This window comes from Xenopus laevis, chromosome 9_10S (assembly GCF_017654675.1).
Source record: "Xenopus laevis strain J_2021 chromosome 9_10S, Xenopus_laevis_v10.1, whole genome shotgun sequence".
NCBI lineage: Eukaryota > Metazoa > Chordata > Amphibia > Anura > Pipidae > Xenopus > Xenopus laevis.
This window is the reverse complement of record NC_054388.1, coordinates 23,651,111-23,670,065: the sequence shown is the minus strand read 5'-3', so window position 1 is coordinate 23,670,065 and position 18,955 is coordinate 23,651,111. Positions and strand designations below refer to the sequence as shown.

Genomic DNA, 18,955 nt, shown 5'->3' with positions numbered 1-18,955 from the left:
CTTTGGAATTTGGGGTAAATATGCAAAAGTTAAAAGGGTTGTTCACTTTTCAAACACTTTATTTCTGGTAAAGAATGTAAAAACAACCAGAACTGAAAAAAAGGCTTTTTTCAGTTGCTTTCCATGTTTTATTTGTAACTTTTTTTCACAAAACTGAAGTTTGGAGTTTAATGTTTCTGCTTCTGAACTGTTACAATTTGCTACATTAGTTGATACATTTCTCAGCATTATCTATGGAATATTAGCAACTATATTGTTTATGACCTACCCTAAAACCGTCACTGGATAGGTGGTGGGACATTTTTATGTTTTGTTATGCATATAACATTGTATGAGAAAGCCTTGTGTTGCTTGCAGTGGTTTAAAAAGTGCTTTAGAAATACTTTCCACCAGAGAAGACAAAGATAGCTGAATAAGGTTTTTGACCAGTATGTATATTTTTAAGTTTGTAAGTGTTGAACCCAGTGTAAGTGATGCCCACCATAAGCATCCCACCCTTGAGTGCCCCCCCCCCACCTCTCATTAGAGTTTCCTGGTAACTTTGCAATGCCATTTTTTCTTTAAAATATTTTATTACATTTTTTCACAAACAAAGCATAAAAAAAAAAAAACAAGAAAAAAGGAAATTACAGGAAAAGAGTGGCATTCACAATATTTCCTATACATAACAAACCACATCTAAATGATAATAAACACAAAACAAAACAAAACAAAAAGAATCCCTTTGGCAACCAGGGTTTTTGTTTTATGTTTTACAACCTTTATCTTTTTAGCAATGGTCCTAATTATTCAGTTCTCATAGTTCCAGTGTACTTCTTTAAATACGTAATGCTAAGTTATATCTTTTTCATATATTAACCATGGAAGCATAAGTTTCCATATCATTTAGTAATATATGACCCAGTTTCTGAATTATTCTGGTTTTGAGAGATGCTATAGGTATATCTGTCTTTTTCCAATTGCTGGAGACATTTATCCTAGCTGCCATAAGAATATGTTGACACAATCTATATGTTATTTTAGGCATCTTTTTTAGTCTCATTCCCAACAGCATAACAAAGGGATCCTTAATAAATCTAGAACCTATCACTTTTGATATCAGATGGGCTACCTTATTCCAATATTTAGATACAACCTTACATTCCCACCATGTGTGGGCCATGGTTCCCCTTTCAGTACATCCCCGAAAACATCTCGGGTCGCATGAGGGATAAATTCTATGCAATCTGGCTGGAACCAAGTACGCTCTATGTAGCTATTTTACCGATGTCTCCATGACAGTTATACAGTTACATACCTTATACGCCATTAAGTTGCAATTTGACCATTGTTGGGTTGAAAGTTGGTCACTAAAGTCTTTTTCCCACTCAAGCATATAGGGAAGCTTTTTATTATTCAGGGCCAATCAATTAAGTTTTTATATACAAGTCTAAGTATCCTTGAGGCCAATGGTGTTTGTTTACACACTGTTTCAAAACTCGACAGAGTAAGTGTCCCCCTTTTAGTTAATGCAGCCTGCTTTTTTTCATAATGTAATATTTGTGAAGCTCTAAATAGTTCTTGCGGAGGAAGTTGATATATATCTACAAGTTGTGTTATAGAGAGACATTTTCCTTTTCTAATTAAAGAATCTAGTGTACTAATTCCCTTATTGATCCACCACCCAAACTGTTGCTGTGAGTGTCCTGGGATAAATTCTCTGTTATTTAAGAAGGAGCTAAGCAGTGAAGGGGATGAAATAAGATCATTCTTTTTTGCAAGCGTTCGCCAAAGATCTAACATATCAACTGTAATAGGGGATACCACATTAAAATTTTGGAATGGTATTTTTGATAGCCATAGTACTTGCGTTAAGCTATATGGGTACAATATATTTTCTATTTGTCCCATATAGGGGCCAATGGTCCTGCGTGTACTGAAGTCCATTGTGCCAGTCTGGCCGCCTGGTAGTATCTTATAATGTTTGGAACCGAAAGGCCTCCATTCTTTTTATGTAGATACAAGATATTACTCGAAATTTGTGGGCGTTTATTTTGCCATATGAAATTGTTTATATGAGATTGGAATTTCTTCAAATCTGCTAGAAGAATCTTAATCGGCAGAGTGCGGAATAAATAAACAATTTTTGGTATTATCACCATTTTTACACAATGTATCCTCCCTATCCAAGATATATGATTTTTACCCCAGTGCAACAGATTTTGTATTAATGATTTAAACATCGTAGGGAAGTTGGCTTTATATAGTAGAGAGAGCTTAGTTGTAAGATTCACTCCCAAATAACGTAAATATGTACTTTGTGTTTTAAATCCAAAATCTAGTTTTATTAATTTTGTTGTATGGCTAGGAATATTGCATGGAAGCATTTCAGATTTATCCTGATTGATCTTTAGCCCTGATATCTTTTCAAATATTGTAGTCATGTTTAGTAAATTAGGCAGTGATGTTAAGGGGTTTGTTAAATGTACTAACAAATCGTCGGCACATAAAGAAAGTTTATATTCATTCCCCTTTATCGTAATGCCTTTAATATCTACATTACTTCTAATGGCTCTCGCCAAAGGTTCCATAGCAAGGGCAAACAAAGCTGGTGAAAGTGGACAGCCCTGTCTAGTCCCTCGTTGGATAACAATAGGGTCTAAACTAGTCATAGAAGGTAAATTCAACCTAGCTTTTGGCGTATTATAGTATGCTTTTAATGTATTTATAATTTTGCCAATGCCATTTTTTTAACTAGAACTTTGGTCCAACTGCTCTCTCTACAGAACCCCTCCACAGCTCTTGATATAGAATTATCACTGTCCTCTGTTGCGCCCTAGGCACATGCCTCACCCTAATGGAAGACCCTAATTTAGAGGTTCCCTGTTTTCCCTATATTTAGGTTTACCGTATGCAGTTTGATGGGCTGCTTAGCAACTGTGCCTCTGTTTATTAAGCTTCATTGGGTACCTAATAAACATGTGATGTCTTCTTATATTTGAGCAAAAGGTTGTACTTTATGAAACATGAAGTGGTTGTACTGGCATATTTACTTCAAGAAGGGGATGGGTGGCTTTGGGAGGATCCAGATTTGGCCTCTTCTAGGTCAAATAGAAGAGGCCAAAAAAAAAAAAAAAGACATGTCTATAAATTAAACCCATCCATGTTGCCATGAAAATGTGTATTTTCTCAATCTCAACTATGTCGCAACCAGAATTGGCATGATTCATGTTCACCTCTCAGTTTTCCTTTGGAATTCAGTCAATGGTTTCCCCATTTTAATTTTATATTTGTGTACTAATATCCCTACTTAAAGGTTATACTACTATTCTGCCTCCAAGCCCATTCAAGACTAGTGCAGCTTTTCTACACACAGTGATTGAATGACTTCTGTGCTATGCTTTGCTGTGGAGGTTCCACTAGATGTTGGTACATTGTTGGTGGGATTTGCTTCCATTTGACCACTTCACTGTACCTATAGTGCTTCAGCATTAGTGAGGTTGGGGACTGATGCTTGGGACCAAGCCTGACTCAATGTCAAAATTCCAGTTCATTCCACAGGTCTTTACTTGGGTTGAGAACTTGAGATCAAGGTTCTGTGCAGGTTTACATCTTTTTTCCTGCCTCTCTTTATCTGTTTGCTGGACATTGCTGTGTTAATGTTTATTTTATATGTTTTGTACTGTTTATATCCTAGAATGGCATGCAAGCAACTGTCTGGTTGTAGTAAAATGTATATACTTACAATCAGCATGTTACAAAGCACTTTTCCCAAGTTTAACAACATCTGCACCATGTCCGATCACAATGATGGGACCCAAATGGCAGCACAGAAAAGTGCTGGACTGAAGGGAAGTAGCTCATTCTCTCCAGCTCTGAACATAGCTTTAGAATACCAGTGGCTTTCATTTAACAACATAGGAGCTAAAATGTTGCCAATAGCTACCAGTCAGAAATTGTAGCTTGGTACAGGCTACTATGAAACAGAAAATAAAACCTTTGATTACATTTTACTTTCACTTTATGCCTACCCTTGCATGCAAGTATGCAGTGAAAAGAAAATCATTTATAGCAAATGCAGTACACGGGGAATATAATATTGAATGCTGTATAAAGTGCACATCAGCAAACGTCATTTACTGCTTAGAATGTCCTTGCAGACTCCAGTATTTTTTAAAAACATTAGGCGGGGGTGCAATGAGGCTGTGACCACAAAATACATATAGACACATACAAGAGTCCTCTGCACTCAACCCATTATCAATATATTTAAGACAGAGACATTTTGTGCATACTGCTACTAAAAAATGCCTTACCCTTTAAACAAAACAGGGATTGTTTGTCCATATATTGCAATATATTTAAGCTGGCCAACTACGTCAAAGTCATCCCATATCTGGCCAGTCCTACGCTTAATTTTCATCTGATTCATTAAGAATTCTATTGCTTCATTATACATTTTACAAAGGGACTAGGTTTTACCTGCAACTTAACTTGCTGCTTTCAAAGTAAACCTCCATACTTGGCTGCCCTTTTATTAGACACCAGTGGGATCACCTGACTATAGCTGGGAAGGGTGGGAGCTACAACATAGAGCTGGTCACTGCTCTTGTATAACTATAACAAACAAGGGAAAGTTGTGCTCACCACTATTTTTTAAAAACATTAGGCGGGGGTGCAATGAGGCTGTGACCACAAAATACATATAGACACATACAAGAGTCCTCTGCACTCAACCCATTATCAATATATTTAAGACAGAGACATTTTGTGCATACTGCTACTAAAAAATGCCTTACCCTTTAAACAAAACAGGGATTGTTTGTCCATATATTGCAATATATTTAAGCTGGCCAACTACGTCAAAGTCATCCCATATCTGGCCAGTCCTACGCTTAATTTTCATCTGATTCATTAAGAATTCTATTGCTTCATTATACATTTTACAAAGGGACTAGGTTTTACCTGCAACTTAACTTGCTGCTTTCAAAGTAAACCTCCATACTTGGCTGCCCTTTTATTAGACACCAGTGGGATCACCTGACTATAGCTGGGAAGGGTGGGAGCTACAACATAGAGCTATATGTATTTTGTGGTCACAGCCTCATTGCACCCCCGCCTAATGTTTTTAAAAAATAGTGGTGAGCACAACTTTCCCTTGTTTGTTATAGTTATACAAGAGCAGTGACCAGCTCTATGTTGTAGCTCCCACCCTTCCCAGCTATAGTCAGGTGATCCCACTGGTGTCTAATTAAGCGTAGGACTGGCCAGATATGGGATGACTTTGACGTAGTTGGCCAGCTTAAATATATTGCAATATATGGACAAACAATCCCTGTTTTGTTTAAAGGGTAAGGCATTTTTTAGTAGCAGTATGCACAAAATGTCTCTGTCTTAAATATATTGATAATGGGTTGAGTGCAGAGGACTCTTGTATGTGTCTTGCAGACTCCAGTACATAGGGAAAACAAACAGGAAGATAAGGAAGCGAATACATTAACATGTAAGGAATATTAAAGCTGGAGTAGTGAGCTATAGTGTGGCAACACATTTTAAAGACTAACATAAAAAGTACTCTCAGGGACTAAAATTTTGGGGTATTGAAACTGATGCAAAAAATTGGAGGGAACACTAAAAACACTACAAAGGAAAAGCAAATGGATAAACAAAGTGCAGACTTTTATTCCCGCAAGGTTGATATTAATTTGAGAGCTTTTTTATAGGATATTTTAGACTGGTTTTAGAAATGCTATACTGTTGTATTTGTATAAGGTATTTATGTATTGTATTTATTAATTGATTGAAAGTGAACCTGCACTCTAAAGACAAATCTAGTACCTTTGTAGTATAAACAACCTTTTTAACCTGGTGTCTGTATGGACGTTATGGGGGAGGGTTACCAGATCACTGAATGGAATTGCAACAGAAATATGAAGTGTAACCATGGCAATGCTGGCAATATAAGGAAATCGGCATGGAAAGGAAATCTACCTCCGAAGAAGCTGCGTCCGGTGTGGCATCGGCACATGCTGAGTTTTACAGATTGAAGAAAACAACATTGCACTATACTTTAATTAATTTTACCTTTTGAAGCAAGCACTACAATCACCTTGTTTGACTTAATTATAATTTTATTTTGGAGATATCACTATAGCACTTTAGAACACACAAGAAAAATCTGTGCATAGACTTTCTATGGTTCAAGACACACACACACACACATTACAGCTGTAACACTTTGGTGACTGCACTAAATATTTACAATTGGTTCTGTTATTTTTTTTTTCCATAGCCTGTGGCTATGGAAAATCTTGTATCTTGATTTGGTGATCCAGTGGAGGACTATGAAAAATATTGGCAAGGGAAATAATGCTGAGGGTTTACTTTTCCTTAATCTTGCAAATTTTGTTTGTTTTTGCAATTTTAACTCTGTTAAGCAATTAGCTTTCTACAGGCTACTATGAAAAAGAAAATGAAACCTTTGATTATATTCTACTTTCACCTTATGCCCACCCTTGTTGTATCAGAGGCAAAATTGGATATGGGTGTGGCTGTATTTGCCCTGTTTTGGACTTTTATTGGACTCAAGTGTTCGGTAGTATGCAACACTAGGGTGCAGGTATAGGATATATTTTCTGAAGTCTGTTATCTGTACAAATGTGTATGTTGAGGTTTGACGCTCCAAAACCATTGGGCAGCTGATGCACCTGCATAGAGTGTAAGCATTATGGCAAATATAGGAAGCAATACTAGGAACTATGCTTATTGTAGTTTATTTCAGTTTTATTATACAAAAGCAATTAATAAAGGCCAAACATCTTTATCAAAAAGTGTACTACTCCAACCTTGAAAATAGCCCTTGTGCAGAGCAACCCATTGGCCATCACAGTGATGATGCATGGCAGTTGGGGGGAACCAGTGGCAGGAGAAAGTAGAGCACTGTATATGCCCATCGCTCCTTCATTGTTGGGCCTTAGGCATGTGCCTCTTCTGCCTACCCCTAGTTCCGTCCCTGCCCATGTGTAATTACCTTCATCTGGACACCCCTCCTTTAAAAAAACAGTTGTGATATCAAATTCATATGAAAACATGCAGGAGTTATAATAATCAAAGATTCCCGAAAGTACAGACACTTGCAAAGAAAAGAAAAGAGATGCAGTGTGCTAAGGTGTGCAGGGCAGCCAGTTGACCAATATGCACAGCGGCACAGTATCTGAGCAACTCATCATTAGCCCAACTACACTGAATCCACTACGAACTATTCTTCAAGACTTATGTGATGGGCCACAGGGATGGGGTGATGGCATAGGTTGCCACTTTTGCATTGGATGCCAAAGTTTTTGGCCTAGGTGCATTGGTGGCAAAACAATCTGAAAGGTTAATTAACCAGAACTACCCCCCCCCCTTTAGTATTCCAGCCCATGCCCAACATTATAATGAAGGATTCTAGAATTTGTTGTCTCTTTATATGTAGATAATCTATGCACTGCCCACAGTACCTCCACCTTTGTGCAGATGATGACCAAAACTCTACACCTTTCCTTCGGCCTGTAGTTTTGTATTTTATATAATACAGCAATTATTGTACCAAGTAGCACTTTTCATGCCAAAAGTGTTGTGTTTTTTCAGTAATACATAGCCAGGTTACCCAGGTAACAAGAAAGGAAAAACCAGACAAAGCGTACTTTATATAATATATATTTATAGAATATTTCCATTTTTTATTCCATCGGACCATATTGACATTCCCAATACTTTTTCTTTACTTTTTTCCTTAAAAAAATGTTTTAAACAACACAAAAAAAAAAATTTCAGACAACGTATTTACATATTTCCAGGATTTTGGTGTTTTTTTTGTTTTTTTTTAACAATAAAAGCATTTAAATGTGACAACAATTTGTTTAGATACTTGAATTGTCTTCCATTGCCCCCTTCAAGTCCCTGCCTAATCCCCAAGTGCTTTTTTCCTCTTTAACCCACATTATAATTACAAATTATACAGAATTCCTAATATTCTCAGCCTTGCCGAGGGAGCACAGTGCAATAATCTACATTGTAGCAACAGCAGAAAAAGGGACGGGATTTTTTTTTAACTAGGTTTCATTTAAATTTTTTTTTTTTTTTTTTTTTTGTTAATAAAAATTTTCCAAAAGAAATTTCGGTATTTACACAGTGAATAAATAGAGTAATATTACACCTGATCCTGCCTTTCAGGAAGAAAAGCTGTTAAGAGGTACTGGGGAAAATATGGCTTGAAACTTGAGGCTGTTGACCATAAATAAGGAATAAAAAAAAAATACACACAAAAAAATTACAAATAATTACAAACAAAATTAAATGAAAAGAAAATGCGTCTGTTAAAAAGCTTAGGACAGAGTTGCTAGGAAATAATTCAATTTGCTACTTGCTTTAGGATTTCATCATACAGCAATTAAAAATCGTTATTCCTGTTAAAGGCAAATTTAGGTTCTAGGCCCCTTGAAACAGGGCTTACCGTTTTTTGTCATGAGCACACTCGTAAGTGCTGTAACAATAATTTTATGAAAATACCTAGGCTACAACCCCAGTATCTTTCTATAGCAAGTGGGGCACAGTTTCCTGTATAGAATAGGGAAGGTACTTACTTCCTGCTATCTTGTGCGGTGTAATTAGCAGCGATCTTGGGATAAGCAGATAATACTGTTGTGTTGTGTAAAAGCAATCATTATTAATTGCAATCTTTAGTACATGCAGGTATCAAATTAAGGTTTTTCCTAGCATTGCTGCATCAAGCCCTTCAGGGACAATGGGTCTGTAATGCATTTGTTCTACACCAGCTCTTGCTCTGCAGTGTGTTAGACTCTACTGCCAATGTAGGGATTATCTTGCTTCTGTGTTATGAGGAGGGTAAATATTGGGCAAGGATTCTGAGAACTATTCTTTAACCACAATGTTTAAGTGTGGAAGGTCATGATCTTTCAGTTGAGGGGGTTATACAGTGTGGGCCTGGGTTTGCAAACTACCCTGTAGAGTAACCCTTAACTACGGGCTCTTTGATTGCCTCCTCCATGTCTTCTATGCACCACATGGGTTGAAAAGATTTGTACAAATGCTTCAGCTTTTTGAAGTGTTTTGTAGACCACATTTTTGGTGATCAAGGTTTGATCCTTTGAAAAAAAATTGCACTGTGTGTGTGTGTGTGTGTGTCAGTTTCATGTGCATGTGTCTTTAATGTGCAAACACACAAAGCTCTTTGTGCATGCAGTGTCTCTGTGTTCACTTTAGGATTTGTGCGCATTAGCTGCAAGAGCAACTATCATATGAGTAAAAGGGATTCTCCTGTGCCAGGGCTCAGCCAGTCAGTGGGCCCTAAAATTCAAGCCAGAGTATAGTAAGACATGAAGGGCCCTGCTCACTGATTCAAGATTCCACACGGAGTGTAGCGCCCAATGGGATTCTATGGGATTCAGATTCTATATTAATGTTTGCTTTGTAAGTCTGTGTGTTTGTACATGCTACCTGCAGATTTGTAATGTGCTGCTGTAAGAAGTGCTGATTATAAGTGGTACCCTCCTGCATGCTGCCTCTTGCATGCCATCTCAGCACAGCACTGGCACACCATCTGCTGTTACTAGCCTTCCAGTTCCTGGGTCATAGGTCCCTGCCAGGTAGTAGAGATTCTGCCGGTCCAGGTAGCGCTTGTTGTGGCTCAATTTGTCATACTGCTGACGGCTCACAACCTGGCACTTGTGTGAGATTGTCTGTATGTCATTCTCATCCTCGTGTGATGACTGGTACAGCGCATTCTGCAGACAAAATAGACACAACTCATGAAAACAAAACAATAAATAAAAAAAAAGAAATGGGCACTTGTGTGAAAGGTAATTTCCCAGCTTCTGCCAAAATAGCACTTCTGGGGGTGATAATTTTGTAGTATATTCTTTCCATGTAAATTTAGTTTTTAACCATTTAAAATACTTTCCCCATTAAGCATTTATTTCCTTCTTCACCCTTGCCTTCTATTGTAACTTCTCATGGTCACATTGATTTTAACATTACAGCACAATGCTGAGCTCTGGCTCTCTGATTGGTAGAGGGCTCATACATTTAAGATGCTTCAAATAAGGTTCTATATGCTATATACATCCATGCCATTAATTATGTGCAGTAATTTCCTTGGCACTTAATATTGCAGGCAGAGATCCTGGGGACATTAGGGCACTCTAAACAGATCAAGACAATTACAATAAAACTCCACAGAGTTGTTTAGTCCCTATGGCATAGGCCAGCACTGCATATCTATGGAAAGATTCATGCATTCTGTTCTTGAGCATAACTCAAATTACTTTTGCCATTAATGAAAATTGTACTTGTTATTCCTTTCGAGCTCTGGTGCTTTATTTATTTTCACCCATACTGGTTTTATCTCCACTAGATTTAGAACCCCAGAGGCTCCACTAAGTTTGTGACTGTTCAGAAAGTGCATTGAGTTCCCTTAATCAGCAATAATCTTACATTGGCTACCTTATATAAATACGCTGCTCAAAGTCAAGGTCACAAAAGGTTGCCATGGGTTAATGTTAACGACTGCATGTTGGAAAAAATGGTTGTGGAAAGTGGGTCTGACATAATAGGAAAACTCTGTAATCAAACTTGCATGATTACAGTACATATTTAAAACAACGTTTTATAGCAGCTGATAAGTGAGCTGTCTATGATCTTTCTTTACTCTTTAAGTTTAAGAATTATGGTCTGTGATGCTTGGTACAATGATGCATAAACAATCACCATTTTATGTTAAAGGGGAACTTCAGCAAAATAAGGGAAAAAAAAGGCAAAGCTACTACGGGAACAGTAGTCATGGCTAGCGGATAGATGGCTACTGTAACATTGCTTCAGTGGTTCATGTAGTCAGAACAGCAGTGCAGAGAATACCAAAGCATCAGATACCGCTTTCAATATCAGTTATATTTAAAAGTAACTGTAATGCACTGAAAAAAATGTAATTAATATATACTTAAAAGCTATTTTATTCACAATTTGGGTAGAGTTCCTTGTTTACTCAAATGCAGTTAATGACTTTGTGCCCCTTACCTTGCCATCGCTGTGCCTTTTACCCAATTTTGTTTCTTCAGGGTGGTAAAACCACTTGACTTTAACCACCATGTTGCCACCCCAGGATTCCCACATGCTCTCAATTCGCCCAATGTAGGGCAGGTTAGGCCGACCGGCTGACAGGAAAACTGCACAGTCCCCCACGTGCAGTGTCTCTTTACCACGCACAATTGCTTTATAAAATAACTTGCGTGCTTTTCCTTTCATTCCCCGTCTCTGAAAAATAAAATGCCATATAGTCTTAACTTAACAGATAACGACACAAAAACAGAGTGCAGTACAGACCATGGATTAAGCAAGGTAAAGTAAGGGGCGTTAGCATGGTTATATAAGGCCAATCAAAACAATTTGAGTTGTTCTACACCTACATTTTGCCTGCAGTGTACAACAAATCTCTTTTTTTATTGCGTTGCTTTCTGAAAAGAACAAATTATTTTCTTATACCTGGGTGGGCTCCCCAGACCATTTCCAGAGCTGACGTGCAGGCAGGAAGGCAGAAATCTTTGGCCGGTTTTCTACAGAGGGTAAGCGTTGCTGTTTAGGACAGGGCTCTTTGGTTTTGGAAAAGCTTGAAGAGGTCCCTTTCCTCCTCTGTTTGGCCTTTTGCCCTGAGACAAAGCACCCTCTGGAACTGGAGCCCCCATCTTCAGGATGCTGTGCTAACAGAGCAGGCACCGGGTGTGTGAGGCAAGGTTGCAGAAGCAGGGAGGAGTCTCCTTCATCTGAGCTTTCTGATAAGTCCTCATTGTCTGTAGAACTAATACTGGAGCTGGACAGAGAACCAGAACTGGAGGTTGAAGAAGAACCAGAAGAAGAGGATGACACAGTGAGCCCTGCTAAGAACTTTGAAGGGACCCTTGCTGGCAAATCTCCTTCATTCTCCTCCTCATCCTGGTCCGAATATGAACTGGGGCAGTCACTGTCACAATTCAATCCAAACTCTGCCTGCCCAGAGTATTTTCTTAATGCAAGACTCATAGGGAGATGCTCATGCAAAGGTGGCTCGCGCTTCTTGTCCTTACCAAGGTCTGTTTGAGTAGTGTAACTTTGCCCAATACGAAGCCCAAAGTCTTTATCACACAGCAGAAGGGCTTTGCCATTTTTTGTTTTGGGTGACATGACTCCTTCGTGATCAAGCTTAACCAGGAACTCATTGCCTGCTTTTCTCTTGGACCCCTTTCTTTTGTCCTCCTCCTCTGACCTCTCCCCTTTTTTTGCCCGCATTGGCTTTTGGCCCAGAGTAAGCCCAGGGTTAGCACTTCCCCCAAAAGGCAAGTAAGAATTTGCCAGACTGCTAAAGGAGCCAGCTCCAAACCCGTTTCCAAATACATGTGGTTGTTCACGGGATTTCTGTTTTTTAACACACCCTGGCTGCTGGAAGCTTTCATGCAGTCCTGCTCCAGTTCTGGCCCCTCCCTTCCGCTTGCCTTGTGATGCCCAGTTTAACAATCCCACATTACTAGAGCGGCCCAGGAAGTTGGTCACTGGTAGCGGTGTATTTGCTCCTGAGTTGAACACATCTGAGATAAAATAAACAAGATTTAAGGTTCATTCTGGTCTTCTATATATGTTAATTTTGTATCACAGATTAGCCTATATATATTCAGCATTTTTAACCTCCCTTTACCAGTGCCATATTAAGAAACTAAATTTGCTTAAAAAGGACACGTAAGCGATAATCATGTGTGGCACCTGCATTCAATTCAGTCTAAAAAAAGATTGTTACCTTAAGGGCAATGACAGAAGGGATGATTCGTTGCTCGCAAGTGAAAAAAATGTAACTTGTTTTGTCTCCACTGGCTAACATGCAAATCACCACTGTGGAAACACATGCAGTACATAGTTGGCCAAAGTTTCCTCAACACATGTTAACCACACTACACGTTGTTTAGGTGGGAGGAAACAAGAGACATTTTGTCCCAGCTCAAACTGAGATTAATCATGGGTGTCAAGATGTCTTGTTTGTCATTGCCCTCGACATTTTGGATTGCACTGATGCATGCTTGTGTTACACATGGGGGGGGGGGTGTTATGAGTGTCCTAATATACCTTTACAGAAACACAGTAGGCATTCACACCTGTGTCACCAAAATGGGAAAAATAAACTAAAGTTCCAGGTCAGCTTTGTGTACCTGCTAATTGGCTAGCATCCTACAGTGCCAAGTGTCTGCATATCATTTTACTGAAGCTGTACAAAGGTTACATGAAATATTGCTTCTGTTTAATGCAATTGGAAACAGTTATAACCTTAATCATATCATCAACAGTCACCTCCAATTCTTTTTTAAAGGACACTGCCCAACAGATGGCATAGCAAACAATTTGGTATTCCAATGCAGTAATGCAAAGTAGTTAATATGCCTTCTACTGTTCTTTTCTTAGTAAACATTGTTTTGATTAGGCTTATTTTCAAAAATTGTTAACTGGCACTCACCAGTTTTCTCTTTGTTGGACATTTTTTTGTTGATGTTCTTTGAGGGCTCTGTTTCCCTGCTTTCTGAGTTTAGATTCTGGGCTGGTTCTATGGAAGCAGTGGGGTTACTGGCAACACGCTTAGCTCTGCGGCTCTCTGCTGACAGGAGCAGAGCTGGTGATGGTTCTGTACCTGTCTTGGAAAAATAGGGAGAAACTATAACTCCATCATCCACACTCCTAACAGCAGTCTTGTAATAAAAATGCATTAAAGGGGTGGTTCACCTTCAAAGACTTTTCAGTTTAGTTGGTTTCAGCTAGTTCACCAAAAGTAAAGACTTGCCTCATTACTTTCTATTTTTTATTTTTTCTGTTGTTTTTCTAAGTTTGAAGTATAAAGTTTAATTTTTCACCTTCTAAATTAGCTTGGGGAGGGGGGTTGCTGACTTATTAGCTGTTTATATTGATACATTTAGTTGAGCAGAATCCCTGAGCTTCATTAAAAGCATCTGTTAGAATTGATACAATAGTTGCTAATATTGCACAGATACTGCTGAGAAATGTATAAACTAAGAGCTGCCAGACTGAGACATTACAGACAGGAACATTAAACTTACATTTTGGGAAAACGGTAAAAAATAAAAGATGGAGAAAGCAGTTAAAAAATAGTATTTGTTTATGGTGAACAATCTGAAAACAAATGAACTGGAAAAAAGTGTTTGGAAGGTGATCAACCCCTTTAAAGGGATTCTGTAAATTTTTATGGTGTAGTTTTATATCTAAATTCACTGTTTACACTGCAAATAATTTACTCTTCTGTGTAAATTTTAATTCCTAACCCAACAAGTGTATTTTTTTATTTGTAATGGTGTTTAGGCAGCCATCTCAGGTCATTTTGCCTGGTCTTGTGCTTTCAGAAAGAGCCAGCACTTCAGGATGGAAATGCTGTCAGGCAGGCTATTGTTTCTTCTTCTGCTCTTTTGATTTTCCGATTTCAGTGCATAATTCTGCTGGAGCAGCACTGTTAACTGATGGGATGCCATGACAGTATCCCTTTAAAGATGGTTGATGTCTGATGTCTGGGAGATGCTTTAAATGATTACATTTTGAATATTGTTTAAGCTAAAGCACAAATAAGAAATGGTGTTCTAGGGCTTGCTATAGAAAAAAAGTGTAAAGGAAAGGCTATAGAAAATATTTGAAATCAATAGTAGCTCTGAATGAAGCTTACACTAATGGATCCTCCCTTAAGATTAGTTGGAAAAGCAATACAAGATCTATGCCTTATAATATAAAATAATGTGTATCACAAACATATACAGTGCAAACACTAGGTCAGTTCTTTCATTTTAGTGAAATGCAAATTCTTCACTGAATTTGTGTTTTGTTGTTCACTTATGACTAAAAAAGGCCAGAGTAGTGATGGGTGAATCTGACCAGTTTTGCATCACCAAAAAAGTTGCCAAATGCATTAAAGTTACTCTGTGTTTTTCCATGCAACAGTTTATTCAGCTCATCCCTATACTCTGGTGTAAAACACAGGGAAAGGCTTACACTGGATGGTATAGTCAGGGGGCAGCAATCGGATGTTGTTCAGCGTGATTTTTCCCCGATCACCATCATCAAATGCAACCGTTACAGAATCAGACTCACCCTCGTCACTGGAAGAGCCTGTAATGAATTCATGAATTTAAAATGTACAAGGGATCTTTAAAAATATGTAAATTCTATATACAGGTATACGATTCATTATCCAGAAAGCTCTGAATTATGGAATGTCTCCCATCAACTCCATTTTATAGAAATAATCCACATTTTACTTGTACTTGTTCCAAGCTATGATATAATTAATTATTCATTATTAGAAGCAAAACCAGCCTAATGTATTTATTTAATGTTTACAAGATTTTATAGTAGACTTTAGGGGGTTATTTATCAAAGTCCAAATTGATCTCCATATTTCCTGCTACAAACTCCGATCAAATCCACTCGGTTTTTTTTAGCTTATTACATTTTCCCGAAAATTAGTTTTGTGGGAAAAAATACGATTTTCAGGTTTTTTTTTCAGATTTTTTATCCGATTTTCAAAATTTTTTTTGGAATTTACACCTGAAAACCCAGAAAACGTTTGGAGTTTTGCACTAAACTCAGCGCACAACAAAAAGTCATTGGGACTTCTCCCATTGATTTATATGCAACCTCGACAGGTCTGAGATGCCGGATTTTCAGATTCAGACTTTTCCATTCTCGGGGTTTAATAAATTCCAAAAAATTTGTGATTTTTTAAAAGTCCGATTTTAAAATCGGACTTTAGTAAATAACCCACTTAAGGTATGAAGATCCAAATTATGGAAAGCTCCATTATTTGGAAAACTCCAGGTCCAGAGCATTCTGGATAACAGGTCCCATACTTGTAAGCAAGTTAACACCTCTTAAAAAACAAAAACCCAGAAGTTATTCGATTCACAGTTTTCAGTAGGTTTTGGCAATACAATCCTCTGCACTCTTTATGTATTGTCCCTTGAGGGTAAGCCCTCTTAATGACATCTGCCCTGATTATAAGCTTGGGATTGGAAGAAAAAAAATCTGATCTGTTACGATGATGTTTCCTGTTGATGCTTTTTCTAGTTACAGCATAACAGTGAAAACACTTGTAGCATTTAGTACACATTCCAGTACCCCATATCTGTATTTATAACATGCATATTGAGTGCATCTCCTGTCTATAAGCATTTCCTTCAGCTAAAGTGGGTGTCAGACATTTTGGGTTCTTTAATACGCCGCTCTTCACATCTTTAACACAACTCTACTTTGTGTTTATTATTGTAATGACCCCTGATTGTTCTACTAATTTATTGTTCTACTGTACAGTGCTGCATACATAAGTAGCACTATAGAAATAAAAATATACATAAATATGCTTGCAAACACAGCAGGTGAAATATGCAGTAGGGCTAGTGTACAGTGGCACTGAATGGCTGAAGGTGGTGAAAGTGAAAATGGATACTAATGTAATACAGGGAGGGAGGAAATCTGTAATACATTTTACTGGAGCAAAATAGTTTTTGTCTTTCTGCAAGCATACTTAAGTGTATAAGTGCATACACATGTTTAATAGATGAGCACCATAGACAAAATAGACATTTTACACATTCAATTCTGAACCATACCTCTCACTACATTCCCTGGGTACAGACAGCGTGACTTCTGACTCCAGTATGCACAGACTCGTGTTCCATGGGGAAGACATCGTGTGGACTGAGGTCGTATATCTACTACCTGCAAAGACAGAAATTTGATGGGTATAGAGGGAGCCATCTAAGCATACAGCATCTATGTTTAAATATTAGAGAAAGGCAGCCTCACTAACCATAACGTAGTAAAAGCATATTATTAAAATAAGCAGACACTCATGTCCTACTCGTTAAATGCTTCAGAGAGTTTTACACTAACAAGCATCTACTATGGGCATATATATACAACAAATAAGCTGTTCTTAAAAATAAATAAAAAATAAAAAAACAATAAGTTCATATTGGACTTTCAATCTATGGAAAAAAAACTGTTTAGCAGGTCTCATATTTCCCTATACCTGAAAATGAAAATGTCTCAACAACTAATGTAAAATGTCTATTTAAAGATGAACAGTAGGTAAAGTTGCTGTACCGTGTTAGCCAGTAAAAATGTTACAGGGCAACCCTTTTGGAGAAAAAAAAAAATACCGAAAGTAGTATAAAAGTGATACCTTTATTGGCTAGCTAATATAATCATAGCAAGCTTTCGGAACATTTTAGTTCCTTTTTCATGTTTTTCAGCTTGAAAAAGGAACTAAGATGTCCTGAAAGCTTGCTTTGATTATATTAGTTAGCCAATGAAGGTATCACCTTTATACCACTTTTGTTTTTTTGTTTTTTGTTTTTTTTTTATTTCAAAAGGGTTGCCCTATAACATAGATGAACAGTGTAACACATTAAAACACATAACTAGTATTAGTCACTACATTAGTGTGTCACTGTAAAAACAGGTCATTGTACAACATTGGTTAAGAAAACCAAACGAGATCAGACCTTCCTGTTATACAAAACACACTAGGGGGATTTAGAAAAAGGAACTCACTGCTTCCTGTAGCAGCTGCTCCTGGGAGTAAATCCTAGGCCGGTTTCCTCTCTCACCCTCTATCACAACACTGTATCTGTAACGGAAATATATACAGTTACAAAGAGGTAACACAGCAAAAGATGGCAAATGCACAACAAAAAATATTACATTGTGTTTCTTGAATATATGAAGAATACTATGCATATCCCAAAGACCAAAATGCAGGGTGTTAGAAGTTATTAAAATGTAGGGAAAATGAAGATTTGCAAGCTAATACTTTAATAATACAAATATAAAAAATGGAGCAGAGGCAGCATTAACTAAACAGTGTCAAACCTGAAATACAATACATTGCCCGTTGCAGTTATACCATAATCTGAATAAGCAAGGGGGCAACAGACAAGCTACCGTAGTTCTACCATAGTAAAAGAAAGAGCAACAGTAACAATACATGCATGAATACTTGAATCATGTAATAAATGCAATGTAACATTTTATTTTATAATCTTAAAATGTGAATTGTCATTGTACCATATCAATCTTCTTTAGTGAGTCCTACATTAAAGTAATCATGCATATAAATGCTAATCAATGTATCTTCCCACAAACTGTTCCACCAATGCATACATAGAATTCCTTACATGTCTGGCGGTTGCAGGCTGCGGATACTAGCTGCATACAGTAGGTTGTCCTCCTTGGGTATAAGGACTTTTAAGCCTTCCCTTAGATCCATCTTGGAAAGGGAGCAAACATGAGCTGAAAAAGGAAAATGGTTGCTATGAATGCACTCAAGCTTAAACTAGTAAACAATGCAGTTTATATACTGCCAGATGAAGACAAGCAGATTCAACATTAGTAAATATATTTATTCGTAATGGTTGGGCATATAAACAGATTCCTGTGCAATACAATCATCTAACTTGCTATGCTACATACTTTGGATGAATGACCAGATTAACAGGAAGTACAGAGAACTGCTGCTACAGTGCGCCAATGAGGCAAGCTGAAAAACTCACGTCAGGTGGCAGTGCCCCACTAGTTACCAGGGGCAGCAAAATGTCACTCCTGTAACTTTAAAAGCTGAATTTCTAAGTTCAAACCAGAAATTCGGCTCTTCTAGCACAGAGTGCTCAAGGAGCTCTAGCCTCCTGGACCCCTTCGCCGACGTTGTGGACCCCCTCCCCCTGCTGCTACTACCAAATCCAGGTCAGCTGATGACATTCCACATGTCATTACCCAAATGGATTTAATTACTCAGTTAAAAACACCATGCAAAACCATCTGACAATTGTTTTGTTGTCCTATAAACATTAGCTCGGGGGTATGGGCCTTCCAAGGCATTTTTATGGCCTCCAGTCTCACCGTGTACTCC

At 37.8% G+C, this 18,955-nt stretch overlaps 1 protein-coding gene across 6 annotated transcripts in view; it reads right to left on the bottom strand.

Moving 5' to 3' along the window:
* Nucleotides 1–7,661: 7,661 nt before the first annotated feature.
* The window catches only part of bahcc1.S (BAH domain and coiled-coil containing 1 S homeolog), a 140,277-nt gene continuing 128,983 nt past the window's right edge, over nucleotides 7,662–18,955 (bottom strand). For 5 of the 6 annotated variants that reach the window (XM_018238333.2, XM_041578925.1, XM_041578928.1 and 2 more), the window contains exons 21-28: nucleotides 18,225–18,339; nucleotides 17,602–17,677; nucleotides 16,656–16,764; nucleotides 15,040–15,156; nucleotides 13,508–13,678; nucleotides 11,518–12,593; nucleotides 11,053–11,289; nucleotides 7,662–9,764 (exon numbers count right to left, since the gene is read on the bottom strand). In XM_018238333.2, the coding sequence (XP_018093822.1) occupies nucleotides 9,558–9,764; nucleotides 11,053–11,289; nucleotides 11,518–12,593; nucleotides 13,508–13,678; nucleotides 15,040–15,156; nucleotides 16,656–16,764; nucleotides 17,602–17,677; nucleotides 18,225–18,339 (2,108 nt within the window). In that variant the 3' untranslated portion in view covers nucleotides 7,662–9,557. The remainder of the gene's footprint in view (nucleotides 9,765–11,052; nucleotides 11,290–11,517; nucleotides 12,594–13,507; nucleotides 13,679–15,039; nucleotides 15,157–16,655; nucleotides 16,765–17,601; nucleotides 17,678–18,224; nucleotides 18,340–18,955) is intronic. The other variant, XM_018238334.2, reaches the window with a different exon arrangement.